Source organism: Zootoca vivipara, chromosome 12 (assembly GCF_963506605.1).
Source record: "Zootoca vivipara chromosome 12, rZooViv1.1, whole genome shotgun sequence".
Lineage (NCBI taxonomy): Eukaryota > Metazoa > Chordata > Lepidosauria > Squamata > Lacertidae > Zootoca > Zootoca vivipara.
In genome coordinates this window covers 51,657,437-51,673,931 of record NC_083287.1, presented here as the reverse complement: position 1 = coordinate 51,673,931, position 16,495 = coordinate 51,657,437, and the positions used below count along the sequence as shown (strand labels likewise).

At 46.9% G+C, this 16,495-nt stretch overlaps 1 protein-coding gene across 1 annotated transcript in view; it reads left to right on the top strand.

The window, feature by feature from the left end:
* The window catches only part of CRHR2 (corticotropin releasing hormone receptor 2), a 115,912-nt gene that overhangs the window by 72,978 nt on the left and 26,439 nt on the right, over positions 1 to 16,495 (top strand). The window contains exons 4-7 of the mRNA XM_035129604.2: positions 4,749 to 4,866; positions 9,323 to 9,476; positions 9,843 to 9,903; positions 10,740 to 10,812. Of these exons, the coding sequence (XP_034985495.2) occupies positions 4,749 to 4,866; positions 9,323 to 9,476; positions 9,843 to 9,903; positions 10,740 to 10,812 (406 nt within the window). The remainder of the gene's footprint in view (positions 1 to 4,748; positions 4,867 to 9,322; positions 9,477 to 9,842; positions 9,904 to 10,739; positions 10,813 to 16,495) is intronic.

The window sequence follows — 16,495 nt, the reverse complement described above, 5'->3', positions numbered from 1 at the left end:
CCCTCGAGCTTCTCGGAGGAAAGGAGATATATATTAATGAAGATGTTGGCGATAAATTAACCCACAAAACTCATTTGGTGATATTGGGCCAGTCACTCTCCCTCCACCGCACCTACCTCACAGGGTTGATGTAAAGAGAAAAGGAAGAAAGGACAATTAAAATTAGCCTGAGCTCCTCAAGGTACAAATGACAAAAAAACAACAAAGTTAAAGAATTACTCTTACAATGCAAGGTAAATCTTCTGAGGTATAGCAGTGAAGTATTTCTCCGCTTTTATATCACAAGAAAAGAAACGGAGAAGGAATTGGAAGTTATTGGAGGGAAACACCTATGTAGTGGTGATATTTAACTAATTAACGATTTAATTTCTTAGAGCCACACACCTTCCATTAATATATATGTGTGTGCTCTGGGAGGACCAGAGCAGAACATATTAAAAACAATCTAACAAAGAAAATGATCCAATAAAACCAACGGCAGCAGAACAAAGCACAACAACTTTGCTTCAGAGCCAGCCTAAATAATTCAGTCGAAGTTTTTAAAAGGTCTGGGGAAATGAAAAAGAAAAAGAAAAATGCATTCAAACTTGCGAGAGTAAAAGTGTGTCTATATATTAGAATTGCTAGATGAAATGTTTGAACTAGAGGGGAGGCTAGTCTAGCCTTTGTAACACATGGGGCAATGAGCCTCTTGGGCTTGCTGATCAGACGGTCGGCGGTTCGAATCCCCGCGACGGGGTGGGCTCCCATTGCTCTGTCCCAGCTCCTGCCAACCTAGCAGTTCGGAAGCACTCTGCGGCAGGAAGGTACCGCTGCGGTGGGAAGGTAAATGGTGCTTCTGTGCACACTGGTTTCTGTCACGGTGTTCTGTTGCACCAGAAACGGTTTAGTCATGCTGGCCACATGACACAGAAAGCTGAGATGAGCACCGCAACCCCATAGTTGCCTTTGACTGGACTTAACCGTCCAGGGACGCGCGTGGCGCTGTGGGTTAAACCACAGAGTCTAGGGCCTGCTGGTCAGAAGGTCGGCGGTTCGAATCCCTGCAACGGGGTGAGCTCCCGTTGTTCGGTCCCAGCTCCTGCCAACCTAGCAGTTCGAAAGTACGTCAAAGTGCAAGTAGATAAATAGTTACCGCTACAGGGGGAAGGTAAACAGCGTTTCCGTGTGCTGCTCTGGTTTGCCAGAAGCGGCTTAGTCATGCTGGCCACATGACCTGGAAGCTGTATGCTGGCTCCCTCGGCCAATAACACGAGATGAGCGCCGCAACCCCAGAGTCAGTCACGACTGGACCTAATGGTCAGGGGTCCCTTTACTTTTACCTTTAGCCATCTTTACATTTTACCTCTTTTTATCTATGGCTTGCCTTATCATTCCACTTTTTCTTTTCACCTTGATGCAATATTTCTCTGTGTTTGTGTGTGTGTGTGTGTGTGTGTGTGTGTGTGTGTTTGTGTGGCATTCCTTGATCTCGATTTGGCACCCAGACATATTATTTTTCAGCCAAGGGCAGCGAACATGACAGTTTTCACCTTTGCTGCAGCTTTCGGTGCAAATCATGTTTTCAATTTGTTTTTTTAAAAAATAAAATCCAGTGCATCCGAAGATGCAGGGAGCTTTTTTAAAATAATAATAAAAACCCCCACCTTCTCTCCTGTTGGATAATTTTGCAAAACCTAATTGGAATGAAACTTTGGAATGCCCCCAGGCCGTGCTGTTGCAAACACACACAGAGAGGCACACACAAATGTGTGTGCGCATGTGCACAGTCAGAGAGCTGCAGAAGCCCTTGGAATATAATTTTTGAGCTCCAGTACACGGTGGGTGTTGAAAAGGCCTTCGATATTGTGGAGAGTGGAAGTTCAGGGAAATAATATCTCCGAGCCATTCTCCACCTCATTAAGACACTGATTTGACGCTCTTTATGCAAAATGTTTAGCAACTGGAAAATGAGGAATGAAGCTGCCTTGCACAAGCCATTAATTCTGAAGCGGTTTCACAGTGGTCTTCTTAAAGTGCAGACAATTATTCCGGAGCCAACGGTTTGCAGATTGCAGCCTATCCCAGCAATTCTTTATTTGTGTATAGTGGTACCTCAGGTTAAGAACTTAGTTCATTCTGGAGGTCCGTTCTTAACCTGAAACTGTTCTTAACCTGAGGTACCACTTCAGCTAATGGGGCCTCCTGCTGTCACTGGGCCACCGCTGTGCGATTTCTGTTCTCATCCTGAAGCAGAGTTCTTAACCAGAGGTACTGTTTCTGGGTTAGCGGAGTCTGTAACCTGAAGCATCTGTAACCTGAAGCGTCTGTAACCCGAGGTACCACTGTACTGCAAGAGAGCTGCTAGCATGCAATAAGAAATTAACAAATCAAAATTTTCCCGTGAGGCCGAAAACCTCCCATCACAAAGGAATGTTCTGACATCTTTATATTAAGCCTGGCTCATTTGTCTCTTTGTTTATGAAACTTAATTTTATTGTTATTGTTAATTTCATTTCTACGCCACTTGATATTTTAAAAGGGGGGAAATTTCACAGTGGTTTACAACACATTAAAACACCACATTAAACAATCCAGAAGAAGAATAAAAATTCAAGCTTCAAGGAAAATATTTCACATCCTTCTCTAAGCAACATTTTGCTTTCCCCATATTATTTGCCTACTTGATTTATAGAGCTGCTCCACAGCAGAAGTACTCTAGGAAGGCAGTGGGGTGTAGTGGTTAGAGTGCCAGACTAGGACCTGAGGGACCAGGGTTCAAATTCCCACTCAGTCATGAAGCTCCCTGGGTGACCTTGGAGTCATTCGCAGCCCCTTAACCTACCTCACAGGGTCATTGCAGGGATAAACTGAGGAGGGAACAGAGACCACGGACTCCTTGGAGCAAAAGGTAGGATAGAAAGGCAATAAAAAGCTTTTTATAAAAGCCCTTATGAAAACTACCAACAGCATTTTAATGCATATTCCTCCTAATAGCCCCATGTATGTTTTGCAATGTGTATGAATTTTTGCATCATGTGCTCATTACAGCAAAGCAGTTCCCGCTGACATATCTGCATTTCGTATGTTATTTTCACTAATACATTCATTTTCTATGGACACTTTTCCCTAAAAGATGTGCTTTTAAAGAAAAAAAACTTTGGCTGCAGAACTGCATTGCAAAATTCAGAGATGTGGGAATTCCCCAGAATAGCTGTGTTTCAGTTCTTATACTGTTTCAGAAACTGCGAATTGGGTTGGTTCGCCTTTCTCCCCCAATATATCTCTTGTTCCGTCAGCACAATGATTTCTTTTTCCACCGTGGAATGCTCTTCCTCCTATGCCCCCCCTCAGATCGGATCTAGGGGTTTCCTGAACCCTCTGGGACAGATTTGGGTAGGGTGTGGGGCATGCGCAGGAAGAGAAGGTAAAATCCAGTTGTGCAAGTGGAAATCCTTGCAATGATGAGACATGGCAATCAAGTACTATCCTGCTCCCATGATCTCCAACAATTCTGGATTTGCATATAAGCTAAACAAGCTATAGCTTAGGGCCCCACTCTCTTGGGCCCCCCCAAAAAAATATAAAGGGGAAGAAACTGGATGTACGTTTCCAAAATATAAGATTAAATAAAAACCTACACACAGCAACAGTGTTTTGTGTTCTGTAGGCTCCTATGATGTAAGTCATGGGCCCCACCTGCTAGCCCGCTCCCTAAAATATCACTGGTTTGCTCCTTTCTATATATAGGGTGCCTACATTCTGCAAGCACTGGTTGTAACAATTACTTTGATAAAATACATATTTTGCTATGTGCAAATGGCTTTAGATGCCTATTAAGTCCATAAATTACCATACAGTGGTACCTCGGTTTGCGACCGCAATCCGTTCCGCGGAGGCCACTTCCCGAATCGGTCGCTCACCGAAGGCACGCTTCTGCGCATGCGCGAAGCGCCAATAGAGCACTTCTGCGTATCCGAGCACCGCAGAACCCGGATGTAAACACTTCCGGGTCCGCGGTGGTCGGAAACCGAAGCGGTCGCTCCCCGAGGCGGTCGCAAACCGAGGTTTGACTGTATAGCATATATTCCACACAAAAAACAGCAGCAATTTGTTGTTACGGGTAGGTAGCCGTGTTGGTCTGCTGTAGTAGAAACAAAATTTTTAAAAATCCCTTCCAGTAGCACCTTAGAGACCAACTAAGTTTGTCATTGGTATGAGCTTTCGTGTGCATGCAATGCACAATGAGCTTTGGTATCTGAAGAAGTGTGCATGCACACGAAAGCTCATACCAGTGACAAACTTAGTTGGTCTCTAAGGTGCTACTGGAAGGATTTTTTAAAATTTGTTGTTGACAAAGGTCAGCTGGACATATAAAGGGCCCCATTACCTTCAGTAGCTTAGGGCCTCATCAAACCTAAATCCGGCCCAATCTCCAACCAGGGGTTCCACCAGAGAGATGGAATTTCACCCCGGTCAAAATGATTCGCAGAACCCCACTTGGACATGAAGCCTCAATCCCAGTCTCTGTTGAGAAAGCCACTCATCCAGGGACAGAGAACAGATCGGTCCAGATTCCTCCCTAGAATTTCTTCCTTCCAGAAGAATTTAGAAGAAGGAAAGATTTGGAATCCTTGCTGAGCTGCTGCAAATCACTCTGAGATCTATCAGTAGATCCCAGTCTATCCCCCCCCCAAAAAAATCTTCACATTGGAATTCAGGGGAGTGAGTGTGAAAATTCTGCATTCTCCTTGCCTTTCCCTCTTTAGGAGCATCCGATGCCTTCGGAATATTATCCACTGGAATCTGATCACCACGTTTATCCTGAGGAATGTGATGTGGTTCTTGCTGCAGATGATAGATCACGACATCCACGAAAACAATGAGGTACTATAATAATAATAATAATAATAATAATAATAATAATAATAATAATAATAATAGAATTAAGGATCTTGCAGTGCAGGGATTACAGGCCAACCAAAGCAGTAGGAATTGAAAAGCAATTCCTTCCTGCGTTAGAGGCTGTGTTTGCTATGCAATCCATCCTGGGTTACAGTGTTTCAGGCTGACTGGGGGGGGGGGGGTGATGCTCTATTGTGCAAAAGGGCAGGAGTTGGGCACAGCTCTGCCACCAGAGGGATGCTTGTAAACTGGGTGGGCTGGAGCACTAATGGTGCACGGATGCTGAAAACTCCATGCTCAAAAGAAGGGGGGAAACTGCTGCATTCAGGCACAGCGAATTCAAAGTGGTAGGCTGGATGGGGGCCCGGTAGTTGAATGCTGGCAAGACAAAAGCCTTGCGGGCAGGTGGTTCCTAGGTCTTCAGCTGGGATAGCTCGGTTGGTAGAACGTGAGACTCTTAATCTCAGGGTAGTGGGTTCAAGTCCCACATTGGGCAAAAGACTCCTGCATTGCTGGGGGTTGGGCTAGATGGGAATCACGACCCCTTCAAACTCTACAGTATTGTGGTTCAATGAAGCCTCCCCCACCTGGTAGGGTGGCTTTTTGGGACAGGGTGGTGCTCACCTTTACACAGCAGGTGTGACATCTGGGGGTACACCTGGGTCCCTTGTAATAATAAATAAATAAATAAATAAATAAATAAATAAATAAATAAATAAATATTTATATCCCGCCTGTCTGGCTGGGTTCCCCCAGCCACTCTGGGCAGCTCCCAACAGAATATCAACAACACAATAAAACAGCAAAAATTAAAAACTTCCCTAAACAGGGCTGCCTTCAGATGTCTTCTGAAAGTCAGATAGTGGTTTATTTCCTTGACATCTGATGGGAGGGCGCTCCACAGGGCAGGTGCCACTACCGAGAAGGCCCTCTGCCTGATTCCTTGTAACCTCACTTCTCGCAGGCAGGGAACTGCCAGAAGGCCCTTGCAGCTGGACCTCAGTGTCCGGGCTGGACGATGGGGGTAGAGACACTCCTTCAGGTATACTGGGCCGAGGCCATTTCGGGCTTTCAAGGTCAGCACCAACACTTTGAATTGTGCTCGGAAACGTACTGGGAGCCAATGTAGGTCTTTCAAGACCAGTGTTATGTGGTCTCGGCGGCCGCTCCCAGTCACCAGTGTAGCTGCTGCATTCTGGATTAATTGTGGTTTCCAGATAGCCCCACGTAGAGCGGTAGTCCAAGCGGGAGATAACCAGAGCATGCACCACTCTGGCAAGACAGTCCATGGGCAGGTAGGGTCTCACCTTAAGTGGTCACAGTAGCTATGCGTACCATCTTCCAGCTTGGGCTGGTGCCCCAGAGGCCGTTGTTGGACAGGGATGACCTGACCACAGTGATCTGTGCATTGTCAACATCAAGATTGGCTTGCCGTAATGCATTCCACATGGGGCTACCCTTAAGGTTGGGTCCAGACGCTGCGGCTTACCTAGAAAGCAGCCTTATACCCGGCATAGGCAAACTCAGCCCTCCAGATGTTTTGGGACTACAACTCCCATCATCCCTAGCTAACAGGACCAGTGGTGTTTCCCGCTTGGCAGGCGGTTGGACTGGATGGCCCTTGTGGTCTCTTCCAGTTCTACGATTCTATGATTCTATGGTCAGGGATGGTGGGAGCTATAGTCCCAAAACATCTGGAGGGCCAAGTTCGCCTATGCCTGCCTTATACTGAGACAGACCTATGGTCTATTGAGCTCAGTATTGTCTACACTGACTGGCAGCAGCTGTCCATAGACTCAGAAAGGGTCTCTCTCATCCCTGCCTGGAGATGCAGGGGGCTGAAGCTGGAACTTCTGAATGGAGGACATGTCCTCTGTCACTAGGCTATGGCCATTGAGCTGTGGAGGGACTCAGAAACAGCAGAAATGGAATCGACCATCCTTGCGGGGGGTGGGGGGGCTGGCTGGCTGGCACTCTAAGCAGAAGTACTCTGCACTGCTTGTTTTATATGTTCTGAATACATACCGGTACAGGCATACACACACACACACACACACACACACACACACACACACACACACACGGAGGTGCATTTTATTCACAAAATTTTAGACCCTGCTATATGCACTCCTTTTTTTCTCCCCCAGTAGCCTGATCCTTACAAGAACTTTAAGGTAATTTACGATGCTACACCTCACCCAGGTCTTGATGGTACCTTGAGAAGAAGAAAGGGGGAATAAATTCAATCCATTAATCTCCACCGCTCCGCCGCCCCCCAAAAAGATCATTCCTATAAATAATCACTGCCTCTTGGACAGGGCCCAGTCCTAAATAATAGGATTGTGCCAGACTGAATTATATCCCCTCCTTGTCAACGCCTCAGAATTATGGTTTTCACCTCATTCTCATTCTGCCTTATCTCATCTCTCCTTTTCTTTCGCCCCTCCAGCAAATATTCTGGGCCAGTCTTGGCTCGCCCCCCCCCCACTCGCAAAGACTCCTGGGAGCTGTGGTTTCTTAGAGGGGCTGAGAGTTGTTAAGAGAGACCACCACCCTCATTCCCCTCATAGAACTACAATTCCCAAAGTTGTTTAACAACAAATCCCTCTTTCCAGGGGACTCTGGGAATTGTAGCTCTGTGAGGTGACGGGGGGGGGTCTCCTACCAGCTGTCAGCACCCTTAACAAACCACAGCTCCCAGGATTTTCGTTGGAGTAAGTCACGGCTGCATAAAGTGGCGTCCTAGTGCTTTGAATCATAGGACTGTAGAGCTGGAAGGGACCCTGCGGATCATCTAGTTCAACCCTCTGCAATGCGAAAATATACAGCTGTCCCTTAAGGGGATCGAACCTGCAACCTTGGTGTTATCAGCACCACACTCTAACCAACTGAGCTGTCCAGTACATAGTGCAGATGGTGTCAAAGCCCATCTGAATGGGCTAAGATGGGTCAATGGCCTGATTCCCCCAAGCGATTTATTTGCCTCTTAAATGAGTTCCAGGTCAATTGAGAATGAGAATGAACTTATTTACTGATCACAAGAAGCTCATTCTTGCCTTTTAATTGCATGGGTGAAAGAGGGTGGGCTACCCTCACTTATTCCCCCCCCCCCGCATGAAAATCTTTCGTGTTTTGTGCAAATGAAGCCCAGGGATCGGGTTCCTCGGGGAGACAAGATGAGGCTTCTCTTTTAGCTCAGCTTAATCAGCTGGCTGCATAATTTTATGTCTCTCCAAAAAGGAGAATTGATTAGTACCTGTTTAAGGAATGGTATGTCTAATCACATGCTTTGTGAGCTGTGAGCTTGCGAGTCTGGAGGGAATTAAGCCATTTTCTAGTTTTTCTTCTTCTGAAGTGGAATCTTTTTTTAAAATAATAATAATAATAATAATAATAATAATAATAATAATAATAATAATGTATTTTTAAGTTCTATTGCTTTCAGTGGTGCTTACCTGAAGGTATATATATCAGGCATAGGCAACCTTGGCCCTCCACATGTTTTGGGACTACAACTCCCATAATGCTTAGCTAACAGGACCAGTGGTCAGGGATGATGGGAATTGTAGTCCCAAAACATCTGGAGGGCCAAGGTTGCCTATGCCTGGTATATATGGATGAGACCTGGCAGCCCCTGCTCAGCCAAAAAAACCACAAAACCCTACCCTAAGTCTATCATGGATCTCTCAGTCTAGCCTACCTTACAAGGTTGCTGTGATCACTGACGGACATGTCAGTGTGAAAAATGCAAAATAGATTTCTGCAATTATTTTCACTTGTATATTGCGGGCGCACAATAAAAAGTCTTGTTTAGGCCGAATTATCCCAGCAGGTCGGGAATATTGCAGGTATTAATATTGCACAGTTTGAAGCAACTGGATGCATAAAACCTAACTCCTTTTGAAATAAAAACATTCCCAAGGCAGAACCATCAAATGATACATCCAAACAGTTCTATAATATATACGCTGCTCCAAGGCATAGGCTCCACGTACCTGGCAAAATATGAAATGATTCCAACAGAAATAATGCCAACAGACCTAGAAGCAGAGGTCTGTTTCTCTCCAACCGGCATCCTGTTTTAGGCTGTTTACCTGGAGAGCTTCATTTACATCTCACAGAATCTGGGAATTAAAAAAAATGGCAGATGCCACCCTTCCAAGAAGGCAGATTTGCAATTCAATACCTCTCGTGTTGTCTAAGGTTAAACACTCCTGTGTTAGCTAGCAGAAAACAACCATAGTTGGTTATCGACTCAGAGTTCAGAGTCCTATTCTTGCCATCAATATAGCCCCATGGAAAATCCCCATGTTAAAGCTTTCATGAATACACATAGCCATTCGCATTTCAGAGTCAATTACACCAATTATACTTAACGAGGAAGTGTTCACCTGCCCTGTAGGCCTCACCTGTGCTTCCCTTCTGCTTCCCCTTCTAGCTGTGGTGCCGGTGCATCACAGCCATCTTCAACTACTTTGTGGTGACCAATTTCTTTTGGATGTTTGTGGAAGGCTGCTACCTGCACACGGCCATCGTCATGACCTACTCGACAGACAAGCTGAGGAAGTGGGTTTTCCTCTTCATCGGATGGTGTAAGTAACACGCAGGAGGCTTGCCAAAAAATGAGTCACAGAGAAGAGCCACCTGCCTGATATCAATAGGCAGGGAGTTCCAAAGTGCGGGTGCTGCCACACTAAAGAAAAACATGTCCTTACAAATGCAGAACTGCCAATTCTGCCAGTCGAAGAGAAGTGGGTGTTTGGGCTGGGAGAAGTGGCCAAGTGGGTGTTTGGGCTGGGAGAAGGAGTAGGTATGAAAGGGGGTGAAGGCGACCGTGGGGTTTGTGGGTGTGTGCAAAGGGAGCTGCAGAACAGCAGAGAGAAGGAACACTAAAGTAGTGTTTGTCAAAGCTACCTGGCCCATCTCTCTCCCCCCCCCCTGCCCCACTGCTTTTGCAGGTATTCCGTGTCCAATTATTATCGCCTGGGCTGTCTGCAAGCTGCATTATGAAAATGAGCAGTGAGTAAAACCTTTTCATCCATTTCTTATGACTGAGCAGCCGAGCCGAAATGCTCCTCAGCAAGCGCCAGCCTCTGTGTGCATGCAGGGACGATGGAAAGTGAAAATTGTCACGACAGTGGGATGGACAGGATTCTATCTGTCCGTTTTCAGAGCTGGGTGCTTTGAAACAAGGGAGTCACCGCAAATATCCAAGTACCCGACAGCTGTTTGATCCCTTTCCTTTCTTTTCACCCCTCCCTCCCAGCTCCTTTGTTAAAAAATAATTTAAAAATTATCCAGGGTTTATCCATAGCTGCCAAGTTCTCCTTTTTTTTAAGGGAAATTCCCTTATGCTGAATAGGCTTCCTCGCGAGAAAAGGGAAAACTTGGCAGCTATGGGTTTATCATATAGTGCTTCCTCTTCTGTGAGTAACTGGAGGCCATTTCTTCCCGATTCCTCACCTCCTCCTTGGCTAAGAACCAGCCAAATACTTGTTAACTGGATGGCATGTGAGAGCATGTGTAAATGCTGAAGGAGGAGAATATCTCCTCATTTTCACAGCAGACTTGAAAGTGAGGAGGTACACGTCCCACATGCAACCATGTCTGTGCGTCGCAAGGGCTGTGGGGGACTTGCAATCTGCCATTACCGTCTCTGTCGAAAGGGAGCGCATATGATGGGGACACACACCAGATTCATCTGTTTCCTTTCCCATGCGCAATTGTGCTGAAAAACGAAACCAGTTTCAGAAGCTGTAGTTGTGTGCAATCCTTCAAGATCCAAGGCAGCCTTAGTCTTGTTTAGTTGATAGGTGGGATTTGCACAAGCTTAAGGAATGATGTTCTGTTTGCAGGTGCTGGTTTGGAAAGGAATCGGGGAAGTATATCGACTACATCTACCAAGGACCAGTGATTCTTGTCTTGCTGGTAAGGGGGGGGGGATGGCACTGGAAGCCTCCTCAGAAATATGCAACATTCCACCTGTCTCAATTTCTACCTGAATTTAAGGTTTTCATGTGACCTGACCATGTTTACAGAGGACCCAGCTCCTGCCAATCTAGCAGTTCGAAAGCACATCAAAGTTGAAGTAGATAAATAGGGACCGCTCCGGCAGGAAGGTAAACGGCGTTTCCGTGCGCTGCTCTGGTTCGCCAGAAGCAGCTTTGTCATGCTGGCCACATGACCCGGAAGCTGTCTGCGGACAAACGCTGGCTCCCTTGGCCTATAGAGCGAGATGAGCGCTGCAACCCCAGAGTCGGACATGACTGGACCTGATGGTCAGGGGCCCCTTTACCTTTACCTTTTACCTATGCATAATAACAACAGCAACAACAATAATTTTATTATTTATACCTCACCCATCTGGCTAGGTTCCGCAGCCGCTCTGGGCAGCTTCCAGCAGAATATAGAAACACAGGGAAGTGTAGAATTTCTGTTTTTTTGGAAGCCGCCCAGAGTGGCTGGGGGAACCCGGCCAGATGGGCGGGGTATAAATAATAAATTATTATTATTATTATTATTCCACAGGGAGGGCACTGCCAGTGAGAAAGCCCTTTGCATTATCAGTCTGCTATTGTTTTGCTTGGTGGTGTCTCCCTTGGTTCAGACTACTGTGCATGCACAATTTGCTGCCATTTTCAGTTTCACTGACAGTAGAACAGACTGCTAGAGGTTTTTAAGCAGGGGCTGGGTGTTCGCATATCCGGGATGCCATACAGCAGATTTCCTAGGTTTGGACTAGAGGGCCTTTAAGGTCCCCCTGCCTCTATGCTATGCCTCTCTTTGGCACAAAAGGCCATTTTCCAGTCTAGTCTTTAACTTGATGTTACGTGCTTCTGTAAGGCAAATTGTGAGGTTATCCTTCCGCTGCAGGTGAGGGGAACTGTAAGGAAATAAGAGGCGCTCCCATAACGCCAGAACTTGTGGACATGTAGGAGGTTCAAGGCAGACGAAAGAAAGCATTTCTTTACACAGCGCTTGGTTGAACTATGGATTTCTCTCCCACAAGCTGCCGTGATAAAGCGGGATATCAAATCCAAACTCTTCTTCTTCTTCTTGATGCATCTTCTTCCAACCTCTGTTGGAAGTGGGGTGGGGGGAGAGAGCTTTAAAAACTGTGGCATGGTGACATTTGTCACTCTCTTTATGGAAATCATAACGGTAGGCGTTGATACCACTGACTGAATAAAAGGCTTGTGGGTTTTTTTTTTACAATAGGCGATGGACTCATAAAAGAGCCACTGATTTGTGGGAAAGGATGATAAATGTGCTTAATGAGTTCCTTGAAACACGCTTGGCACCAGATTCCCCTTAATTGTGTTAAGACAGCGCTACGCATCGGTTTACAGGAACCTTTGTTGTATGTGTTTAACTGCTGCAAGACAGACCACCAGGAAGCCTCGGAAGGCGGAACGGCTTAGTACGGCTTGGGAATTATTCACTTTAGCGAATTTAACGCAGCCCATCAATTTTCTGCTCGACAGTGCCAATCAGCCCATAACATGTCTATGAATTGCTGTTGGTCCTGGCAGATAAATGGGATTTCCATGTTTCAGAAGTGGTAAGCCTGTATATTTAGAAACACAGGAAACTGCCTGGTGTCGAGTCAGAACCATTTGTCCATCTAGGTCAGTCAACACTGGCAGGGTTACCGTCACAGAGTCTCCTTCCTTGGAGTTTTTAAACAGAAGTTGGGGGTTCTTTAGCTCCGACTCCTGCATTGCAGGGGGTTGGACTAGATGACCCATGAGGCCCCTACCTTCCCTATAATTCCCATAGGTGAAGGACCATAACCAAAGTGGCCCACCTCGGATGCTGTTGGACCATGCTGTTGGACCTTTGGCAATGCTGGCAGAGGCTGATTGATGCTGGGGTCCAACTGAAGGGCACCATGTTGCCTATGTCCCCTTGCTCTAACCATTACACTGCTCTGCCTCTGAAAAGAGAGCAAGGAATCATGGCATCCTTACAATGCCAGCCAACAGAACTCTTACCAGGGGGATCTGTCCGGGGAGGCAGTGTGGAGTTCTCCGCCCTCCCCCCCCCACACTTTCTTCCTCGGATGCATTTCCAAACATTTCACAAAATACCGGTAGCTCCTCGATTGCAAAGATCCCTCGCTTCCTCCATCCCTCACCACTCTCCTGGAAGCAAGTCGCTCACGTTTCAAGATGAATATCCAAAACGAGCCAGCAGGGAGGCATGTGATTTTGCCATTCTCTCCTCCATTCAGTCTTCTTTGAGCTTATTAAAGTGGACTTTTAGACCAGGCCAAAGGTGAAGGTGTAAGTCTAACGCAGGAGGGGGCTGCAGAAAGTGCAGATTTGACTGGGGTCACCCAGAAACAGCTCCCTCCTCATCCTCCGAGCAGGGTTTCCCTGCTCAGAAGTGACTTTTGATGCTGCTTTGCCCAGTTCCAAAATGGCCGCCGTGCCAGAAGTCGCACTGCAGCCATTTTGGAACTGGGCAGAGCAGCATCAAAAGTTGCTTCTGAGCATGCTCCGCCCAGTTCCAAAATGGTCGCCGCGCCAGAAAAAACCGGGGGAAAACAAAAGAAAAAATCCATTTTTTCAGCTAGGAACAGCTGGAAAAACGGGGATTTCCCGGGGAAAACGGGAGACTTGGCAGCTATGGCTAGTAGCCATGGTAGCTTCCAACCATGATGCCTGTGCTCTGCCTCCAATGGTCAGAAACTGTAAATGCTTCTGAATCCCAGGGAACTGCAGGAGGGGAGAGGGCTCTTGTGTTCGAATCCTGCCTGAGGGTTTATCACAGGCATCTGGCTGGACACCATGTGAACAGGATGCTGGACTAGATGGGCCATGGGTGTGATCCATTCCTATGTTATGTTCTCATGGTGCTCTCCACATTTGCGATTCCCAGCGATTGGTACTGGGAATTGCATACCCTCTGAGTGTCCCAATTTTTCCAGGGGCAGTCCCAGAATTGCAGAAGCCATCCTGGTTTCTGGTTTGATCCAGGAATGTCACGTTTTTCCTTTTTCCTCCCCTCCACATCTCAGAGAACAATTAAAAGTGTGGGTGTGGGTGCTAAAACGGAGTCCTATTTATACTGAAAATAAAATACCTGCGCCAAATCAAGGAAATGGTAAAGCTGGTGTATACAAAGCCTTGCCTATAATTTTGACGGACAAGGCCCGCTTTAAATTCTTTGATTGCAATGCTTCCGCAGCCAGCCATTTCTTAGGAAACATGTAGAATGTTTATACCTTGATTGTAAACTCAGCCTTTTGGAGCTTACTCCCAGGTAACTGGGTAAAGACAGGGCAGCCTTACATGGCAATCTGGAGCATTTTTTTCAGAACTAAATCCCACTGAGTTCAATAGGATTTACTCTCTGGTATGTTCCTTATCTGGGACGTGGGTGGCCCTGTGGTCTAAACCACTGAGCCTCCTGCCGATCAGAAGGTTGGCAGTTCGAATCCCCAGGACGGGATGAGCTCCCATTGCTCTGTCCCAGTTTCTGCCAACCTAGCAGTTTGAAAGCATGTCAAAGTGCAAGTAGATAAATAGGTGCTGCTCCAGCGGGAAGGTTAACGGCGTTTCCATGCACTGCTCTGGTTTCGCCAATAGCAGCTTAGTCATGCTGGCCACATGACCCGGAAAAACTGTCTGCGGACAAACGCCGGCTCCCTCGGCCAGTAAAGCGAGATGAGCGCCGCAACCCCAGAGTTGTTCACAACTGGACTTAACTGTCAGGGGTCCTTTACCTTTTCCTTTATGTTCCTGATCATTCTCACAGTTTCTATTATTAATTATTATTATTATTATTATTATTATTATTATTATTATTATTATTATTCACCTTTTCCCCTGACAGGGACTCAAGGCAGCTTATTTTATTCCACTTACCTGTGGAAGGTATTGCATATTATCCTTCCCTCGCACATTTCTTTTACAACGATCCTGTGAGGTAGGATTGGCAGAGAGCTTGTAATTGGCTTGAGGTGGCCAATGTCAATGTGTGTGTGGCATCTACGTGTGGGGTAGACATCAGACATGGGAGAAGCTTCCTGACGCAGAAGAGGATGTCCCTATTTTCATCTGAGAAATGTTGGAGGGCATGGAAGCATGCTGTCTTTGACAACAAAGGTGGAGCACAGCTTTCATGGCCAGTAGAACAGGACGCTTGGGAAAGATGGGCCTCTGGCCTCATCCAGCAGGCTCCTCTTAATAAGTTCTTAATTTCTTGGTGGCTCTACATATGCCCAGAAAATCAGCAGCCTTTGACCAGACGTAGTGTGGATTTTTAATATATTTTTTTGGCTCAGAGCTTGGCAAAGCAGCCTGGCCTGACAATTCTGTCTGACGGTCTCCATCTCCAGAAGCCCTGGCAAGCAGACTAAAGGTTATGGGGATTTAGATGATGCGCGGAGCCATTGCACCAGGCCTTAGGGGAAAGAGCGCTGTCCCTTGTGCTCCCCTGCGCCACCTGACTAATTGCAAGAAACAGCAGCCACCGCAGGTTCTGAATCACTCTGTGGCATTTGCGGGCAGCGGTAAGAACTTGTTAGCATTCTGTATTTCCAGTTACTCAGTCCCAAGAGGACTTGGGCCTAATTGACTCATAATGCAAGCAATCCAATGGTCTAGCCTCTAGCCCACAGATGCTTTCATTTCCCTTCATCTCTGGCCTGCACAGACTGACCGAGATATTGCTTTGCAGCCCCTTCAGTGATATTGCATAATATCACACCTGCAAGGCAATATGTTTTGGTGCCAGCATCAGGTTTGGGGAGGCTCACAGACAAGAGTTGACTGCACAAGCTTCTTCCTGCCGCTGCTGCCTGCTCTCTTAGAAGTGTAGGGTAGTAAAGCTGGAAGGGACTCTGAGGGCCATCTAGTCCAACCCCCCCGCCATGCAAAGCAGGGATCTTGCTGGCTCGCTCTTGAACCCAGCCTGCGCCGCTGCCCCAAAGGGCAAGGAATAGATGCCGAGAAACATCTCAGCCGCCGAGACCACATAACACCGGTCTTGAAAGATCTACATTGGCTCCCAGTACGTTTCCAAGCACAATTCAAAGTGTTGGTGCTGACCTTGAAAGCCCTAAATGGCCTCGGTCTACCTGAAGGAGCGTCTCCACCTCCATCATTCTGCCCGGACACTGAGGTCCAGCACCGAGGGCCTTCTGGCAGTTCCCTCGTTGCGAGAAGCCAAGTTGCAGGGAACCAGGCAGAGGGCCTTCTTGGCGGTGGCACCCGCCCTGTGGAACACCCTCCCAACAGATGTCAAAAAGGAAAACAACTACCAGACTTTTAGAAGACATCTGAAGGCAGCCCTGTTCAGGGAGGCTTTTAATGTTTAATAGATTATTGTGTTTTATTTTTCTGTTGGAAGCCGCCCAGAGTGGCTGGGGAGACCCGGCCAGATGGGCGGGGTATAAATAAATTATTATTATTATTATTATCTGAGGTTGCTCCATTAGAGTGAACGGGGCATTGCCCCGCCAGCCTCAATCTGCCCTCTGCCAGCCCGTTCCTGCCTGCCCGCCTTCTTGCTTATAAAACTAGTCTAAGGGGTGGCACTGGCTATTCATTATCTTCTCCTTAGGCTTGGGGTTGCTGTCATTGACTGGCTGGATGCAAATGGG